The 20,819-nt window shown below is 50.4% G+C and overlaps 1 protein-coding gene across 2 annotated transcripts in view; it reads left to right on the top strand.

The window, feature by feature from the left end:
• Positions 1-6,616, top strand: part of zgc:110410 (uncharacterized protein LOC553618 homolog) — a 62,264-nt gene extending 55,648 nt beyond the window's left edge. For both annotated transcript variants that reach the window (XM_038797901.1, XM_038797900.1), the window contains exon 10: positions 5,461-6,616. In XM_038797901.1, coding sequence (XP_038653829.1) covers positions 5,461-5,610 — 150 coding nt within the window. In that variant the 3' untranslated portion in view covers positions 5,611-6,616. The remainder of the gene's footprint in view (positions 1-5,460) is intronic.
• Positions 6,617-20,819: the final 14,203 nt, after the last annotated feature.

Genomic DNA, 20,819 nt, shown 5'->3' on the forward strand with positions numbered 1-20,819 from the left:
AGACTAGGGCTGAATGCATGGTGACTGAATTAAATTGGGAATGCCCAAGAAAACAGAATAAGAGCACAGTACCTGGGAATGTTGTGGGCTTGGAGGATATTAGAGTTGGGGGATGGGTAAAAAGACCACTGAAGTTATGAATGAAAATTTTAGAATTGAAGATTTGCTTAACAGGGAATCAATTTAGATCAGCGAGAATAAGGAAACAAAACTTGGTGTGAATAAAGGCATGGGCAGCAGAGTTTTGGATGACCTCTAGTTTAGAGAGAGTAGAATTTGGGAGAGCAGCCAGGAATGGGAACGCATTGGACTTGTCAAGTCTAGAGGGAAAGACGACATGCAGGAGGGTTTCAGCAACAATTGAACTGAGGCAGGGTGTGAAGAAGGTGGAAATAGGCAGTCTTAGTCCACCCTGGTCCACTCCTTCATCACCCCCAAAACCTCATCCTCTTCCCATGGCACCTTCCCATGCAGTTGCAGAAGGTGCAACACCTGCCCCTTTACCTCCTCCCTGCCCACCATCTTGGGACCTAAACACTCTTTTAAGGTGAAGCAGTGCACGTGCACCCCCTTCAATCTGGTCTATTACATTTTCTGCTCCCAGTACGGTCTATTCTACGTAGAATCAAAGAATTTACAGTGCAGAAGGAGACCTTCGGCCCATTGAGTCTGCACCGGCCTTTGGAAAGAGCACCCTACTTAAGCCCAGGCTTTCACTCTATCCCTGTAACCCAGTAACCCGACCTAACCTTTTTGGACACTAAGAGGTAATTTAGCGTGATCAATCCACCTAACCTGCACAGCTTTGGACTGTGGGAAGAAATCAGAGAAGTTGGAGGAAACCCACGCAGACACGGGGAGAAAGTGCAAACTCCACACAGTCACCTGAGGCCAGAATTGAACCTGGGACCGTGGTGCTGTGAGGCAGCAGTGCTAACCACTGTGCCACCGTGCCACCCAATGAAAAGAGACTAAATGCAAACTGGGTGACCGCTTTGCAGAACACCTTTAGTCCATCTGCAAGCAAGGCCCAGACCTCCCTGTTGCTTGACATTTCAACTCACTGTCCTGTCCTCATGTTTACATGTCCGTCCTTGGCCTGCTAAAATGTTCCAGTCAATCCCAGCGCAAACTGGAGGAACAGCATCTCATCTTTCGATTAGGCACGTTACAGCCTTCCTGACTTAACATTAAGTTCAACAATTTCAGACTGTGAACTCTCTCCTCCACCTTCACCCCATTTTTAGTTCTATCAATCTATTTTCATTTCTTCCATCAATCCCTTTTTCCCTCACCATTGCCTCCCCTCCCCCACCCCACTAGGGCCATCTGTTCCCTGTTCCAGGTTGTCCTTTGACACATTGCTTACCCCTATTCTGCCATTAGCACATTCTGATCTCTTAATGTGGCACTATCAGCACCCTTTTTTCTCATTTTCACTGCCATTTACATTCCCTTTATCTTTTTGCTTATGATGTGGAGATGCCGGCGTTGGACTGGGGTGAGCACAGTAAGAAGTCTTACAACACCAGGTTAAAGTCCAACAGGTTTGTTTCAAACACGAGCTTTCGGAGCACGGCTCCTTCTTCAGGTGAATGGAAAGGCTTGTTCCAGAAATGTTTATATAGACACAGTCAGAGATGCCCCGGAATGCGAGCACCTGCAGGCAATCAAATCATCAAAGATGCAGAGAGAGAGGTAACTCCAGGTTAAAGAGGCGTGAATTGTCCCAAGCCAGTTCAGTCGGTAGGCCTCTGCAAGTCCAGGCTTGTTGGTGGGGGCCGAATGTAATGCGACATGAATCCCAGATCCCGGTTGAGTCCGCATTCATGCGTGCGGAACTTAGCTATAAGTTTTTGCTCAGCAATTTTGCCCCCACCAACAAACCTGGTCAAATTCGGCCCCCACCAACAAGCCTGGACTTGCAGAGGCCTACCGACTGAACTGGCTTGGGACAATTCACACCTCTTTAACCTGGAGTTACCTCTCTCTCTGCATCTTTGATGATTTGATTGCCTGCAGGTGCTCGCATTCCGGGGCATCTCTGACTGTGTCTATATAAACATTTCTGGAACAAGCCTTTCCATTCACCTGAAGAAGGAGCCGTGCTCCGAAAGCTCGTGTTTGAAACAAACCTGTTGGACTTTAACCTGGTGTTGTAAGACTTCTTACTGTGCTTTTTGCTTATGGCATCTTTGTCGATCTCTACCTATCGCAGGCCTCTATCCAGCCCTCATGCACCACACTCGCCCCCCCACTCCAAACGGTATAAATCTCATCCTATTTCCAATTCTCTTTAGCTTTGACGAAGAGTCATCCAGCCTCAAAACGTTAGCTCCATTCTCTCTCCACAGATGGTGTCAGACCTGCTGAGATTGTCCAGCACTTTCTGTTTTTGTTTCAAATTCCAGCATCTGCAGTAATTTGCTTTTAGTCATAGTAGTGGTTGCAGTTAGCACTGCTGCATCACAGTGCCGAGGACCCGGTTTCAATCCCGGCCCCAGGTCACTGTCTGTGTGGAGTTTGCACATTCTCCCTGTGTCTACATAGGTCTCATCCTCACAACCCAAAAAGATGTGCAGGGTAGGTGAATTGGCCACACTAAATTGCCCCTTAATTAGAAAAAAATAATTGGGTACTGTAACTTTAGTGGTTGCAAGCTCACTCAGGGTCAAATATGACCGCAAAGTTGCAAGCTTGCTGGTTCCGCCTCAGTCAGATACTAGTGAAGAGGGTTGCTAGGGAGAGGGGTTGCTAGGGAGAAGGATGGATGCAGTGGCTAGAGAGCAGAGCTTCTGTCAAGGACTGGAGGCAATGGCAAAGGCATTAGCCTTCCCAATATAATTGGAGGAAATTTCTGTTTATCCAGTACTGGATGTTGGACAAGTAGACTGAGGGTTGAGAGAGGTGGTGGTGAGGTACAAATGAATGTCATCAACATACATGTGGAAATTGTATCAACGTACATGTGGAAACAGATCTGTTTTCTGATTGTATCATTATGGGCAGCATGAGATGGGAAATGGGAGAAGGGACAAGGATAAATGCTTGGGGGAACACCAGAAGTAAAATTGCCAAAGCAGGAAATTAAGCCTTTGGAGAATTCTCTCATTATCATCAGTTAGATAAGTATGGAACAAGACATGTGCAGTCTAACCCCGCTGGACAATGGTGGGCTGGCTTTGCAGGAGGATGGTGTGATCAACTGTGACAAAGGCACAAAGGCCGAGAAGGATGGTTTATCTTCACCACAGTTTAACAAGATTTTGTTTGCAAATTTGATAAGAATTGTTTCATTACAATGGTCAGGATGGAAACCTGGGGCTGGATTCTCCGTAGCCCTTCGTAACACGGGTTGCCTGCGAAAAAAATCGGTGTTAATCACTCCGGCATCGGGGCCTTCTTTAAGGCCGCTATTCTCCGTTCCCGGAGGGGCCAGCAGCTGACTGACGCTATACGCGTCAGTTTCTCCAGCTGCGGAAGTGGTGAGACCCGGCGTATTTTGGAGGAGGAGGAGAGAGACAGACACGGCATTTGGGGGGGGGGGGGTTCCGGCATTTGGGGTGGGGGTGTGTTCCGGCATTGGGGGGGGGGTGTGTTCCGGCATTGGGGGGGGGGTGTGTTCCGGCATTGTGGGGGGGGGGGGGTGTTCTGGAATTGTGGGGGGGGGGGTGTTCCGGCTTTGGGGGGGGGGGGTTTCCGGTATTTGGGGGGGGGGGTTGGGGGCAGCGGCGGGCAGAGAGGGGGGCGACGGATGCCCGGGGCCAACGCACCGTCGCCCCCCCCTCTGTACGCCGCTGCCCCTACCCCAACCCCCTCCCCTCACCACCCCTACCCCCTTCACCACCCCTACCCCATCCAACGCCGCACCCCCCACCCCCCACCCCCCACTAACGCCGCACTCCCCCCCCACTAACGGAGGAAGGAAGGGGGGAGGAAGGAAGGGGGGGACGGAGGAAGGAAGGAGGGGAAGGAGGAAGGAGGGGGGAAAATAGGAGAGGGGGGGTGTGGGTACCGGCCTTCAGAGGGAGGGGGACAGGGTGTGGGTACCGGCGTTGAGGGGGGGGGGACCCGGCGTTGAGGGGGACCCGGCGTTGAGGGGTGAGGGGGGGGGGACCCGGCGTTGAGGGGGGGGGCGGACCCGGCGTTGAGGGGGGGGACCCGGCGTTGAGGGGGGGGGGACCCGGCGTTAAGGGGGAGGGGGTTGCGGCGTTGCGAGAGATGGGGGCGGCGTTGGAGGGGGGTAGGGGTGGTGGGGAGGGGGGTAGGGGCGTTGGAGGGAGGTAGGGGTGGTGAGGGGGGTGGTTGGGGTAGGGGGCAGCGGCGTACAGAGGGGGGGGGCAACGGTGCGTTGGCCCCGGGCATCCGTCGCCCCCCCTCTCTGCACGCCGCTGCCCCCAAACCCCCCCGATGCCGCAACCCACCCCCCTCGATGCCCCCCCATGCCGCAACCCACTCCCCCGATGCCCCCCGATGGCCGCAACCCACCCTCCCGATGCCGCAACCCACCCCCCCGATGCCGCAACCCACTCCCCCGATGCCTCCCCATGCCCCCCCACGATGCCGCAACCCACTCCCCCATGCCGCAACCCACTCCCCCGATGCCCCCCCGATGGCCGCAACCCACCCCCCCGATGCCGCAACCCACCCCCCCGATGCCGCAACCCACTCCCCCGATGCCCCCCCATGCCCCCCACGATGCCGCAACCCACCCCCCGATGCCGCAACCCACTCCCCCGATGCCCCCCCATGCCCCCACACGATGCCGCAACCCACCCCCGATGCCCCCCCATGCCCCCCCACGATGCCGCAACCCACTCCCCCGATGCCCCTCCATGCCCCCCCACGATGCCGCAACCCACCCCCCGATGCCGCAACACACTCTCCCGTTGCCCCCCCGATGGCCGCAACCCACCCCCCGATGCCGCAACCCACTCCCCCGATGCGGGAGCGGAAATAACGCCGCTTCCCGCCAATTCTCCGACCCTGCGTGGGGTCGGAGAATTTCGCCCCTGATTGGAGGTATTCAAACATCAAGTTCCAGGAAAGATTGGCACCAATTTCCCTTATTATATTAATGGCATTGTTTTGTTTGCTTCATCAAGTGGATGTTAAAGATCCCATGATACTATTTGAAGAACTGCACAGAATTTTTCCTCCTTCAATTAAAATAATTAAAGAAGGGACCAACTGACCATTCACCTCCACTGCTGTCAAAAGGAAAATACTTGTGTGGAATAGCCACCATTTTAGTCACAGCACTGCAAAAGTAATTGAGAAGTTGCAGCATGAATTTTACAATGTTTGAAAAAGACAGAGAGGGACTAAAATTCCACAGGACTATTCCTTTGTTCCCCCGCATTAACCCCATGGGCGACTGATGGAACTCTTCTTTTAACCCATCAAGTTAACATGTTTTAAATTACAAATATAATTTTTTTTTTTGCATTTCCTTTTTAGTACCTGGTGATTGACACTCAATTAATGCTGGGAGGAAAGCACAGATACAGTCTGAGCCCCGAGGAGTATATATTTGCAGCACTAAATCTCTACCTGGACATCATGAATCTCTTCCTCTTCATACTCCAAATTATCGGCCTGAGTCGTTAAGATGTGAAACAGAAGGTGTTCCGCACCTATCAACAGTAAATTTTACAAATGTGCGTGGCTATTTATAACTGATACTTTTTATGGAAGCCCTTTTTTTCTGAAAGCAAATACCTGGTAAATTAAGTGATGAGGAAAAAGAACAACAAATATTTAAACTTGTAAAACAAATGTGAATTTGTTCTTACTGTCCCAGTTGTCATGGGCAAGTTTTAAATGCTACATTCCAGAACATAAATGAACCTATGATCATGTAGAACAATTATTAAAATTCCCTGAAGAAGATAAACATGTAAAATGAATATAAAAAGCAGAAACCCAAGCCTCAGTTTATCCATGCTTCCTTTGTCTTAATAACGTTAGTGTCTATTCTAGCATGTCAGCAACTAATTGTGTCACGGATAGTAATTCCTGTACAATAGTATGATTGAAAATTTTAAAGTATCTGACTATAATGGCTTATAAATTCTGAATTGTGCATCAGAAATCTACTTCAGTTCAAATGTCTAAGCCTGGAAGTATTTTCCAAATAGACAATCTGCAATACATTAGGTGTTGACTTTCCCTCCTTATCATTAAAATCAATCCTTGATCATAGCTACTTTCAATCATGATAAAAAATATCTATGTTAATTTTATCTTGCTTTCCTATGTGCAGATAACCAGTTAGCAGGTGAATTGTGATGTGACAGCAATGTGATAACATTGACTAAAAAGGTCAGGCTGAGTTTAAAAAACTGACTGTTCAACTCTAAGACATGAAACTACATGCAGCTGCAGTAACTAGGCAACTGTCTACAATAACTGTTTGCTGACAGAATCTTAAGTGAAAAGGTTTTGGAGTTACCGCTAAGTTCATATGAAGTACGCATGAGTCCACAGTAATTGGAAACTCATTGAGAGTGGCCATAGGGATAACTGACAATGGAAATTAAAATAGCAAACTGGCCCAGCAGCTGGTGCTGTTGAGCTTAACGTGCCATGTTGAAATAAACAAGCTTTAAATTAACCTGAGCATGCGTGGTAATTGTTCTCGATGTAAAAGAGTGAACAGTGACCTATAAAGATTACCAAGCACCAGACTGAATGAGGTCTGATCTTGGTCTAATTTTCATAAAGGTATTGACTTTCAGGTTCATCTATCTGGAATTAGAAGTTTGCCAAAGGTAGTAATGCTTTAAGATATTGGCAGCCCAGATTGGTAACTTCAAAGATTGGTTGCAAAAGGGATAAAAACCACACTTGCTTTGCTGCAAATGTTACTGGTGATTCCAGGTTGGAACAAAACTGTGACCGTCACAATAATTGTGCAGACGGGCGGCACAGCCTGTGGGCAGATAATAGAGTGATGCAAGTGTGAATCCGCCTGTGAAATTGAATTAGTGTTGAAAGAGTTGGTGCCAAGGAGGGTGATTGTGTTTATCATTCATGTTATCTTCCTGAGAGCACTGTGATGGAAAGAGGCAGAAAAGCTGATGGAGCTGGTTACCTTATTGTCACAATTGGAGGTGACCCCTGATGTAGATTGGTTTCCGGCCCTTAGTATTACATACCTGTTCTTCAATTGGTACCAGATAGTTGTGCTAGGACCAGCAGATATCATTGGTAAGACACCATGGTAAGTTTATTAGGCTGTTGATCATCTTGAAATGCTTTGGTTCATATGGTACCACTTAAAGCATTAAATACAGCATCAATGATAATAAAGAAAATACAGATTGCAAATTCCATCAACAAAGCGCTTTGGGGAATCCTACATTTAGTTTTCTTGTAGTCTTCACAGGCCAACCAAAATTTAATGTTCTCCTCGCTGTACTCGGAGAGGAGGAATGCCCGAAAGGCAGCCAAACCATATTTCTGAGCAAGCATCTTGTCCAGAGATTGCCTCCATTTATTTGCGTCCTCTGAGGAGGACCTGGTCCGAACTGGTCTTTGTTTTCTCTATCTTGTTCGCTTGAACAGAACTGTAAGATTTCTCTGATGTCTGTAGAAAAACTCCTAACCGGGACTTCATTCTCTTTGCCCTTTCTAAGCAGCAGCTTTGTAGTGATGATAGTCCTCGGCACATTTTTATTGTGGCTGCCAACTGTTATGTTCCCTTCACAAAATGTCTTCTGCGTGCAGTAGCCTTACATGTACAGGCTGATTTTTTTTTTACTGTTGCCTTTGGAGAAAGCGATATAATTGCTTGCTTTGACAAACAAAACAAGTAGTCTGTTTCTCTTCAGTGTAAGTTGGTTAATGCCCTCTTGGTAGCCTGTTATGAGTATGTGGCATAAGAATTCATGGCAGCAGTATTCTTGATGACCATTAGCAATGCTGTGCATGGCATGAAGTTTACCTGCCTCTCAGTAACATTTGCAGAGCTGCGAGCTGCTCAGAGATTTCAGGTTAGCTGCACCTCCACTTGCATATGTAGTTTGGAAGGGTAGCTGCAAGTGGGCACAATCAGCGGGTCCAATCTCACCTACTTAGCACCCTCAGCTGTTGCTCTTTGTCATCTTCCAGAAAACATAAAAATAGTGTAATAGCATGCCAATTTTTAGGAGCTGGGTAAACAACACTTGGCACAAACCTTTCCTGCTAAAAAAGATAGGTAACCAAAAAATTAGGTGGCATGGTGGCACAGTACCTCAGAGTGCCATGGAGTGGGGTAGTGGGGTTCTGGGCCGGGTGCTCTTATGGGGGTCGGTGCAGACTCGATGGATTGAGTGGCCTCCTTCTGTACTGTAGGAATTCTATATTTCTATATATAAAATAATATTCAAGGGCAATACTTTGTTTTCCTAACTGACCCTTTAAATCAACCAACACCTTCTTAATGATTCTGGATTCCCGTTTTACATGGATGAATTTGTGACTCATTTCACATCTGGCGTAAAATTGGGAAATTATAGGATGCCAAAATTACATTTCCTCTTTAATTACATGTTAAAATGAAGCTCTGAGCTGTCTCCAAGAGGCCAAAATCCACCGAATTAGCAGCAGGTGCAATACAAGCAGAAATACAGCATCAACAATTTCTGCTGATATGGGATGTAACTGGTCAGAAAATTCCCACTTAAGCATTCTGTTTCCAAGCGCAGTTGTTCTTCGCCTCAATGGACGAAATCTTAACCTTAAATAGTATACGCGAAGCATGACATTGCATGCAGGGATTCAAGACCAAGAGATGCTTTCAGGTGAAGTAAATTCAGGTGGCAATCAATAATTTGACCAGAGCAAGGTGCGACGGTGATGGGAAGGAGAAGAGGTAGAGTGGGTTAGGATGGAGGTGGAATCTTATAAGGGGTTTGAGGGCTATGGTGACGGCAGCATTGCCAATGGCTCAGAGTAGGTATTCAGGGAGCCCAGTGATGCAGTCCACGGTGAAGATATGGAATCAGCTGAGGAGGCATTTTAGGGTGGAAGGGATGTTGATGCTAACGCCGCTGTGCGAGAATCATGGGTTTAAGCCGGGGGGGGGGGGGGGGGGGGGGGGGGGGGGGGGGGGGGGGGGGCGCGCGCGCGGATAGTGTATAAAGGAGGTGGACGGAAGTGGGGCCGGTCAGGGTGAGGGATTTGTATTTGGTTGAAGGGTTCGCCAGTCTGAAGGAGCTAAGGGAGAGGGTAGAGCTGCCGAGGGGTATTGAGTTCAGGTATCTACAGGTTATGGACTTTGCATGAAACGTCTGGAAGGGGTTCCCTAGATTGCCGGGATACATCCTGCTGGAGTGACTACTGCTTCCAGATGTGGAAGGGAAGGGAAGAATTGAGGGGATATATAAGTGGCTGGGGGAGCAGGGAGGCGAGCGGGTGGTGAAGATCAAGGAGAAATGGGAAGCGGAGTTGGGAATGGAGATCAATTGGGGAGTATGTAGTGAAGCACTGTGAAGGGTCAATGGGATCTCCTCTTGTGCAAGGATGAGCCTGATACAGTTTAAGGTGGCTCACAGGGTGCATATGACTCAGGCGAGAATGAGTGGGTTCTTTCAGGGGGTAGCAGATGAGTGTGGGAGGTCTGGGCGGGGGCCAGTGAATCATGCGCACATGTCTTGAGGTTGTGAAAAATTGGGAAGTTCTGGGCGTGGTCTTAGCCAGGATAGTGGAGGAGGGAGTGGACCCGACCCTTTGGTGGCGATATTTGGGGTTTCAGAGAAGCTGGAGCTCATGGAGAGGAGGAAGGCCGATGTCTTGGCCTTCGCCTCTCTGATTGCACAGCGACGAATTTTGCTGGCGTGGCAGTCGGCATCGCCACCGGGGGTAGCAGCATGGTTGTGTGGCCTGTCTGACTTCCTGCGGTTAGAGAAGATAAAGTGAGTTAAGGGGCTCAGCACGGGAGTTTGAGAAAAGGTGGGGGATGTTTGTGACCGTGTTTGAGGAGCTGTTCGTCGCAGGGGGGTGGAGGGGTAGGTGATAGGGAGGGGGGGGGGGTGAAAAAAGGGGAAAAATCTGTACAAACTGTATAGTTGATTGTTGGGAAGAATGTTTCCCGAGGTGTTTATTTGCTGTAACCTACTTTGATACAAGTTTGAATAAAATGCGTTTATAAAAAAAAAATAAAAATAAATAAAAATAATTGGACCAGAGCGCAGACATAATTAAGTCCCCATTTTAAAGTCGTGCCTTCTGTCCTCATGTCCAGCTTTCCATTTATAATAGCCTATATAGATAATCAGATTTTTGAACTATAGGGGAGCGAAGGATGATGGGGAGCAGATAGGTGAGCTGATGACAGGATCAGATCAGCCATGATCTTTTTGAAAGGCAGGGCAGGTCTGGGGGGTGAAGTGGTAAATAACTTATTCACACCAAAGAGTTGAGTCAAATCAATTTATTGGCAAAAGCTTTTGGGAGAAAGCCAAGCACTCCACAGTGCTCGTGGTCACCTTCTCAATTGTACAACGACAGTTAGCCTCTTCTATACATGTACACACTGAGTTAGTTCCTCATTAGCTTGGGGGGTTACACCCACGCCCACTAGGCCCCCTAGCAACAATTAGCTTCCAATCACATTCCTCTGAGACCATCCGTTAACTATCATGCACAACTCCTTGTCTACAATTACAAGGGTAACTTTAATAGTTTTTTAAAAATTATTTTTATTCAAATGTGTCAAAAACATAATTTTTTGCATAACCGTTCGCAAAAATTAACATAACAAAATAAAGGTAAACCGTATATACAGAGAAAAGATCAATACTACGTAACAATTCCCCCCCCCTCCCACCCCCAGATTGCTGCTGCTGCTGACCTTTACTGCTCTCCTAGAAAGTCGAGGAACGGCTGCCACCTCCGGGAGAACCCCAGCATTGACCCTCTTAAGGCAAACTTTATTTTCTCGAGACTGAGAAACCCAGCCATACCACTAACCCAGGTCTCCACACTCGGGGGCTTCGAGTCCCTCCACATTAAAAGGATCCTTTTCCGGGCTACCAGGTAGGCAAAGGCTAATACGTTGGCCTCTTTCGCTTCCTGAATTCCCGGATTGTCTGACACACTAAAGATCGCTATCTCTGGACTCGGCACCACCTGCATGTCTAAGATCTTGGACATTGCCTTAGCGAATCCCTGCCAGAATCCCTTAAGAGCCGGGCATGCCCAGAACATATGGACATGATCTGCAGGGCTTCCCTCACACCTCACACGTTTATCCTCAACCCCAAAGAGCTTGCTCATCCTGGTTGCCGTCACGTGTGCCCGGTGGACCACCTTAAACTGGAAGGTGTCTCAATAGTTAACGATCAATTTGTCAGAAACAGAAAAACTCAGCAATTAATCGGAACATTGCAGATGTCAGCAGGTCAGTTGGAGAATGACCTGCCAGTAACTGTCCTTATCAGGTCATTGCAGGATTAGATTGCCGCGGTGAGGAAGCTAGTATAGAATGACTCAGCAGTCCACACAATTGCAGGCATAAGCTTATAATTAAACTTTAAAAAATAGAGAGATTCTTAATGAATAAATGAATAACCTCTCATGTAAATTTCCCTTAACAGGGGCAATATGGCCTAATTCAGCTCCTATGTCTCATGTCCTTCGGTTCTAAACTAGTCACAAAATAATTACACCCTGCTGGCAGAGGTAGTGATGCAGCACCTCTGCTGGCGGAAATGTGTAATTACACCATATGTGCAGCTTTCATTATTAATGCCAATATAAGAATTTATAATGGGAAGTGTCAGGGCAGCACGGTGGCACAGTGGCTTAGCCCTGTTGCCTCACGGCGCCGAGGTCCCAGGTTCGATCCCGGCTCTGGGTCACTGTCCGTGTCGAGTTTGCACATTCTCCCTGTCTTTGCGTGGGTTTCGCCCCCACAACCCAAAGATGTGCAGGGTATGTGGATTGGCCACGCTAAATTGCCCTTAATTGGAAAAAATGAATTGGGTACTCTAAATTTATATTAAAAAATAATGGGAAGTGTTGCAGGAAGTTTCTTGTTCATTCTCTCATGGAATATTGAGCGTCTCTGGCAAGGTCAGCTTCTGTTGTTCATCCAATTATGATCCCACACCAGACCCCAACCATGGCTAGGTACTGGACAGAAACCTCAGTATTTTATTTTAATTTTGTAAGACGGTGAGGAAAGGATACTACACTCCAGGAGTGATTACACAAAGAAATAGGGATGTGGTATATTAAAACAAGCTTTATTACTAACATTGTATTAAAATATTTTTGACATCGCACCAGAAAATAACTAACTCCTTAAATAATGCGACTCAATTCAGTGAATACAGTACCCTTAACTGATATCTTTATTCCCACTTTAAAAAATTTTTTTTTAGAGTACCCAATTCATTTTTTCCAATTAAGGGGCAATTTAGCATGGCCAATCCACCTACCCTGCACATCTTTGGGTTGTGGGGGCGAAACCTACACAAGCACGGGGAGAATGTGCAAACTCCACACGGACAGTGACCCAGAGCTGGGATCGAACCTGGGACCTCGGTGCCGAAAGGCAGCAGGGCTAACCCACTGCGCTACCGTGATGCCCATCTTTATTCTCAGTTAAAACAACAAGAAAAAACATCTGAGCTCTCAATCCACTGTTAAAATACCATTGACACATAGGAATATCTGCTATACAGAGATGTCCTCTGAGACTGGTTGAAAGAAAAGATCTGAATCCTGTCAGAACTATGCAGAACTTGCTGCTGAATGTCTTCAGAAGAGGCTTCTCAGCTCACCTTTTAAAAAAAAAAATGTTATGAGGGTATTTGTAATTTTTATAACAATAATAAGTGACATAAATATGGCACATTAAACATTTCCACCCCCATCACAACCTTCACACCACCCAACAATAAAACAACAGTCTGGCCCTCCCCCTCCCTTTTTGGAATTCTGCTTCTGCTGACATTTTAATTTTCCCCGAGAAAGTCGCCGAACGGCCACCTCCGGGTGAACTCCAGCATTGACTCTCTTGAGGCCAACTTTATTTTCTCGAGGCTAAGAAACCAGCCATTTCACTTACCCAGGTGCCTGCGCTCGGGGGCTTCGAGTTCCTCCACATTAATAGGATTCGTCGCCGGGCTACCAGGGAGGCAAAGGCCAAGACGTCAGCCTCTTTCACCCCCTGAACTCCCGGTTCTTCCGACACTCCAAAGATCGCCACCTCCGCGCTCGGCACCATCCGTGTTTTTAGCACCGTGGACATTGCCTTAGCGAAACCCTGCCAAAACCCTCTAAGCTCCGGGCATGCCCAAAACATGTGGACATGATTTGCTGGACTTCCCACACACCTCGCACACCTGTCCTCTTCCCCGGAAAACTGGCTCATCCTAGCCACTGTCATGTGTGCCCAGCGGACTATGTTGAATTGTATCAGCCTGGCACATGATGATGTGTTAATCCTGCTTAGGGCATCCGCCCACAGACCCGCCTCTATCTCTGTCACAGCTCGTCTTCCCACCTGCCCTTTAGCTCCTCAACCGGAGTTTCCTCGGATTCCATAAGTTCTTGTCCCCTCTCCCAACCAGGTACTGGAGACTACTCTGTCCTGTATCCCCCGTGGCGGCAGCAGCGGGAAGGCCGGAACCTGCCTTCTCAAAAAGTCTCGTAACTGCAGATACCTAAACCCATTCCCAGCTGGTAATTCAAATTTATCCTCCAAGGCTTTCAAGCTGGGGAAGCTCCTGTCTATAAATAGATCCCCCACCCTTCTAATTCCTGCCCTCTGCCGTCTCCAGAACCCACCATCCAGCCTACCCGGTACAAACCGATGGTTATTATAAATCAGGGTCCAAACCTCCACTCTCTTATATCTCGTCCACTGCCCCCAGATTCTCAGAGCTGCCACCACCACTGGACTTGTGGAGTATTGGGCCAGCCAGAATGGGAGAGGTGCCGTTATCAGTGCTCCCAAACTTGTGCCTTTACATGACGTCGCCTCCATTCGCACCCACACCGACCCCTCCCCCACTACCCACTTCCTAATCATGGCTATATTTGCCGCCTAGTAGTAATTGCAAAATTTTGGCAGTGCCAACCCACCCTCCCCCGACTGCGCTCCAGCAACACTTTCTTCACCCGCGGGGTTTTACCCGCCCGCATGAAGCCCAAAATAACCTTATTCACCCGCTTGAAAAAGGTCCTCGGGATGAAGATGGGGGGGCACCAAAAGACAAACAGAAATCTGGGGAGGATCGTTATTTTCACGGTGTGTATCCCCCCACCAGTGATAACGGGAGCATGTCCCATCTCTTATAGTCCTGTTTCATTTGTTCTGCAAGCCGGGATAGGTTTAACTTGTGCAGTGCCTCCCATTCCCGAGCCACCTGGATTCCCAAATATCGAAAGCTCCTCCATACCATTTTTAAAAATATAAATTTAGAGTACATAGAACATAGAAAAATACAGCACAGAACAGGCCCTTCGGCCCACGATGTTGTGCCGAACTTTTGTCCTAGATCAAGAACAAATTAATCTACACCCCATCATTCTACCGTAATCCATGTACCTATCCAATAGCCGCTTGAAGGTCCCTAATGTTTCCGACTCAGCTACTTCCACAGGCAGTGCATTCCATGCCCCCACTACTCTCTGGGTAAAGAACCTACCTCTGACATCCCTATATCTTCCACCATTCACCTTAAATTTATGTCCCCTTGTGGGGAAAAAGTCTCTGACTGTCTACTCTATCTATTCCCCTGATCATCTTATAAACCTCTACCAAGTTGCCCCTCATCCTTCTCCGTTCTAATGAGAAAAGGCCGAGCACACTCAACCTTTCCTCGTAAGACCTACTCTCCATTCCAGGCAACATCCTGGTAAATCTCCATTGCGCCTTTTCCAAAGTTTCCACATCCTTCCCAATTATTTTTTCCAATTAAGGGGCAATTTAGCGTGGCCAATCCACCTAGCCTGCACATCTTTGGGTTGTGGGAGTGACACCCACACAGACACGGGGAGAACGTACAAATTCCACACGGACAGTGACCCAGGGCTGGGATCCGAACCCGGGTCCTCAGCGTCGTAGGCGGCAAAGCTAACCACTGTGCAACCGTGCTGCCTTCTTCCAACCATTCTAAATGGCAGCTCTCCCAGTCTCTTCTCCTGCCCTCTCGCTTGGATCACGAACATCTCGCTTTTCCCCATGTTCAATTTATACCCCGAAAAATTATCAAATTCCCCTAAGATCCGCATAACCTCCCCCTATCCCCTCCAATGGGTCTGAGCTATGCAAGAGCAAGTTATCTGCATAAAGCGAAATCAGGTGCTCCACCCCACCAAAACCAGCCCTTTCCAGTACCTGGAGGCTCTTAACGCCATGGCCAGTGGCTCTATGGCCAGAGCAAACAGTAACGGAGAGAGGGGGCACCCTTGCCTCGTCCCTCGGCGTAGTTCAAAATAACCCGACCTCAATCGGTTTGTACCCACACTCGCTACTGGTGCCTGATAGAGAAATTGTACACAGTCAATGAAGCCCTCACCAAACCCAACCTTCCGAGCACCTCCCACAGGTAATCCCACTCCATCCGATCTAACGCCTTCTCCGCATCCATCGCAACAAGCACCTCTATCTCCCCTCCTTCTGAGGGCATCATAATAACACTTAAATGCCTTTGAACATTGGCCGTGAGTTGCCTGCCCTTTACAAATCCCGTCTGGTCTTCCCTTATCACCCCCGGGACACAATCCTCTATCCTTGTGGCCAATATCTTAGCCAGCAGTTTGCCGTCCACATTCAGTAGAGAAATTGGCCTGTATGACCTGCATTGCTCCGGATCCTTCTCCCATTTCAGGATTAATGAAATTGAGGCCTGCGACATTGTTTGGCGGAGGACTCCCTTCTCTCTTGCTTCATTAAATGCCCTCACCAGCAGTGGGCTCAATATCTCCAAAAACGTCTTGTAAAATTCCACTGGGTAGCCGTCTGGCTCCGGGGCCTTGCCAGATTGCATGCCCTCCAACCCCTCCATTATTTCTACAATTTCAATTGGGGCTCCCATCCCTTCCACCAGATCCTCATCTACCCTCAGGAACCTCAACTGACCCAAGAACTGCCTCATCCCCTCCACCCCAGCCGGAGGTTCTGACTCATATAATTTGCTGTAAAAGTCCTTAAGCACCTCATTCACTCCCCCCCCCCCCCCACCCCCTCCTCCTCCCCGGGTCCAGGACAGTATTCCTTTTAAAAAAAAACAATTTTTATTGAAATTTTTTACAGAAAGTATAACAACAAACAATGAAAAGCAACAATAAAACACCATAATAACTGTAACACCCCCGAGACCGTATCAACGCATGTATCTCACCCCCCCCCACCCCCCAAACCCAGTAAACAACAAGAGAACTTAAAAAATAAATTAAGTTAAAATTAAATAAGCAAACATAGTCAACGTTCCCCCCCCCCTCCCCCCCCCCTTCCCCCCTCCTTCCCCCTGCTGCTGCTGACCCAGTACCCTATCGCTGAGCCAGAAAGTCGAGGAAAGGTTGCCACCGCCTAAAGAACCCTTGTACCGATCCTCTCAGGGCAAATTTGACCTTCTCCAGCTTGATAAATCCCGGCATGTCATTGATCCAGGTCTCCACGCTTTGGGGCCTCGCATCCTTCCATTGTAGCAAGATCCTCCGCCGGGCTACTAGGGACGCAAAGGCCAGCACACCGGCCTCTTACGCCTCCTGCACTCTCGGCTCCACCCCAACCCCAAAAATCGTGAGTCCCCAGCCTGGCTTGACCCTGGATCCTACCACCCTCGACACAGTCCTCACCACCCCCTTCCAGAACTCCTCCAGGTCCGGGCATGCCCAGAACATATGGGCATGGTTCGCTGGACTCCCCGAACACCTGACACACCTGTCTTCGCCCCCAAAGAACCTACTCATCCTAGACCCGGACATGTGGGCCCGGTGCAGCACCTTGAATTGGATGAGGCTAAGCCGCGCACATGAGGAGGAATAGTTAACCCTCTCCAGGGCATCAGCCCATGTCCCATCTTTGATCTGTTCCCCCAGTTCCCCCTCCCACTTAACCTTTAGCTCCTCTACTGACGCCTCCGCCACCTCCTGCATAACCTTGTAGATATCAGATATCTTCCCATCCCCGAACCAGGCCCCCGAAAGCACCCTGTCACTCACCCCCCTCGCGGGAAGCAAAGGGAATCCCTCCACCTGCCGCCTAGCAAACTCCTTTACCTGCAGATACCTGAACATGTTCCCCGAGTGGAGCCCAAATTTCTCATCCAAGTCCCCCAGGCTCGCAAACCTCCCATCAATGAACAGGTCCCTCAACTGTCTGATGCCCGCTCTGTGCCAACCCTGGAATTCCCCATCAATGTTCCCCGGGACGAACCGATGGTTCCCCCTTAACGGAGCCTCCATCGAGCCCCCCACTTCCCCCCTATGTCGCCTCCACTGCCCCCAAATCTTGAGGGTAGCCGCCACCACCGGACTCGTGGTATACCTCGTAGGAGGGAGCGGCCATGGCGCCGTTACCAGGGCCCCCAGGCTTGTGCCTCCACAGGACGCCATCTCCAACCGTTTCAATGCTGCCCCCTCCCCCTCCATCACCCACTTGCGCACCATCGACACATTGGCCGCCCAATAATACCCCGGGAGATTGGGTAACGCCAGCCCCCCACCATCTCTACCCCGCTCCAAGAAGACCCTCTTCACCCTCGGGGTCCCATGCGCCCAAACAAAGCTCATGATGCTGCTAGTCACCCTCCTAAAAAAGGCCCTAGGGATAAAGATGGGCAAACACTGAAAAAGGAACAAGAACCTCGGGAGAACCGTCATTTTGACGGACTGCACTCTACCCGCCAGCGATAGCGGCACCATGTCCCACCTTTTGAATTCCTCCTCCATTTGCTCCACAAGCCTGGTAAAATTAAGCTCATGGAGAGTCCCGCAACTCCTGGCCACCTGCACCCCCAGATATCTGAAACTCTTCACTACCCTCTTAAACGGAAGCCTCCCAATTCCCTCCTCCTGATCACCTGAGTGTACTACAAATACCTCAGTCTTGCCCAGATTTAACTTATAGCCCGAGAAGCTCCCAAACTCCGCCAACAGCTCCATCACCCCCAGCATTCCCCCCTCTGGGTCCGCCACATACAACAGCAGGTCGTCCGCATACAGCGATACCCTATGTTCTTCCCCACCCCGCACCAGGCCCCTCCATCTCCCCGACTCCCTCAGCGCCAAAGCCAGAGGTTCTATCGCCAGTGCAAAAAGCAAGGGGGACAGGGGGCACCCCTGCCTGGTCCCACGGTAGAGCCTGAAGTACTCTGATCTCCTTCCATTGGTAACTACACTCGCCGTCGGGGCCTCGTAGAGCAACCTCACCCATTTGATGAACCCCTCCCCGAATTCGAACCGCTCCAGCACCTCCCACAGGTACCCCCACTCAACTCTATCAAACGCCTTCTCTGCATCCAGCGCCACCACTATCTCTGCCTCCCCTTCCACCGCCGGCATCATAATAACATTTAACAATCTACGCACATTCGTGTTAAGCTGTCTTCCCTTGACAAATCCTGTCTGATCCTCGTGTATCACCCCTGGCACACAGTCATCTATCCTGGTGGCCAGGATCTTCGCCAGCAACTTAGCATCAACATTGAGGAGCGAGATTGGCCTGTATGATCCACACTGCAAGGGGTACTTATCCTGCTTCAAGATCAGAGAGATCAGCGCCCGTGACATCGTCGGGGGCAAAGCCCCCCCCTCCCATGCCTCATTGAAGGCTCGCACCAACAGGGGGCCCACCAGATCCGCATACTTTTTATAAAATTCCACCGGGAACCCATCCGGCCCCGGCGCCTTACCTGACTGCATTTGACCAATCCCCCTGACTAGATCCTCCAACTCTATCGGCGCCCCCAGCCCCTCCACCAGCTCCTCCTGCACCTTTGGGAAACGTAGCTGGTTCATGAAGCTGTCCATTCCCCCCCCCCCCCCCCACCGGTGGCTCCGACTGGTACAGTTCCTCGTAGAAGTCCCTAAAGACCCCGTTCACCTCTGCCCCCTTCTGCACCACATTCCCACCTTTATCCATTACTCCACCAATTTCCCTAGCTGCATCTCGCCTGCGGAGCTGATGCGCCAACATCCTGCTCGCCTTCTCCCCATACTCATATACCGCGCCTTGCGCCCTCCTCCACTGTGTCTCCGCCTTTCTGGTGGTCAACAAGTCGAACTTGGCCTGCAAACTACGCCGTTCCCCCAGCAACCCCTCCTCTGGGGCCTCCACGTACCTCCTATCCACGTCCAGGAGCTCCCCCACCAGTCTCTCCCTCTCCCTCCTCTCCCTCCTTTCCCTATGGGCCCGGATGGAAATCAGCTCCCCCCGGATCACTGCTTTCAGAGCCTCCCAGACCATCCCCACCCGGACCTCCCCGTGTCGTTGGTCTCAAGATACCCCTCAATACTTCCCCGGACCCTCCTACACACCTCCTCATCAGCCAGCATCCCCACATCCAGGTGCCACAGCGGGAGCTGGTCCCGCGCCTCCCCCATCTCCAGATCGACCCAATGCGGAGCATGGTCTGAAATCGCTATGGCCGAATACTCGGCATCCTGCACCCTCGGGATCAATCCCCTGCTCAGGACGAAAAAATCTATTTGGGAGTAAACTCTATGCACATGGGAGAAAAAGTAATACTCCCGCGCTCTCGGTCTCCCAAACCTCCAGGGATCCACCCCTCCCATCTGGTCCATAAACCCCCTCAGCACCTTGGCCGCCGCCGGCCTCCTACACGTCCTTGAACTGGACCGGTCCAGTGGGGGATCCAGCACTGTGTTAAAGTCTCCCCCCATGATCAGGCCCCCTGCCTCCAGGTCCGGAATGCGGCCCAACATGTGCCTGATAAAGCCAGCATCATCCCAATTCGGGGCATATACATTAACCAGCACCACCTTCTCTCCCTGCAGCCTACCCTTCACCATAATATATCTGCCCTCCTTGTCTGCCACCACCTCAGCCGCCTCGAATACCACCCTCTTCCCCACCAGAATCGCCACCCCCCGGTTCTTTGCATCTAATCCTGAGTGGAAAACCTGCCCCACCCACCCCTTCCTCAGATAAACCTGGTCCGCCACCTTCAAGTGGGTCTCCTGGAGCATAGCCACATCCGCCTTCAGCCCCTTCAAATGAGAAAATACCCTAGCCCTCTTAACCGGCCCATTCAGCCTCCTCACGTTCCAGGTTTCCAGGTGATCAGCCGGATCAGAGGTCACCCCGCCCCCCCTCCCCCGCCGACTAGCCATAGCTCATCGACTGCTCGCCCCAGGCCAGCACTCCCTGCCCGACCCGTCCCCCATGACGATACCGCCTCCGCTCTACCCCCCCCCCCCCCCAACACCCCCCGGCCCACACCAGCTCTCTCCTGGCCCTTCCAGCAGCAAGCTGGTATTCCCCCCCCCCCCCCCCCCCCCCAGGCTAGGACCCTTCCTAGCCGCGACGCACCCTCCATGGTACTTCCGAGAGACAGCTGACTTCTGCTGACCCTGGCAACTCCCGCCAAAACCCGGCCCCTCCCGACATGGGGTCATCCCCCCTCCTGCCACACCTCCCTGGCACCACTTCAGCGCGGGAAAAAAACAGTAGAGGCCACGCCCCCACCGCCAGCTCCACCCCCCCTGCCCCGCAGCGTGGGAAACCAGAGGAAAGCCCGCGCTTTCACACTGTCCCACCCCACCCTTCTGACGCAGCTCCCAAATTCCAGTTCCACCCCATCCCCCAGCCCCATACAGAAGAGAAAATAAAAAACACACCCCCAACATTC

Source organism: Scyliorhinus canicula, chromosome 5 (assembly GCF_902713615.1).
Source record: "Scyliorhinus canicula chromosome 5, sScyCan1.1, whole genome shotgun sequence".
Lineage (NCBI taxonomy): Eukaryota > Metazoa > Chordata > Chondrichthyes > Carcharhiniformes > Scyliorhinidae > Scyliorhinus > Scyliorhinus canicula.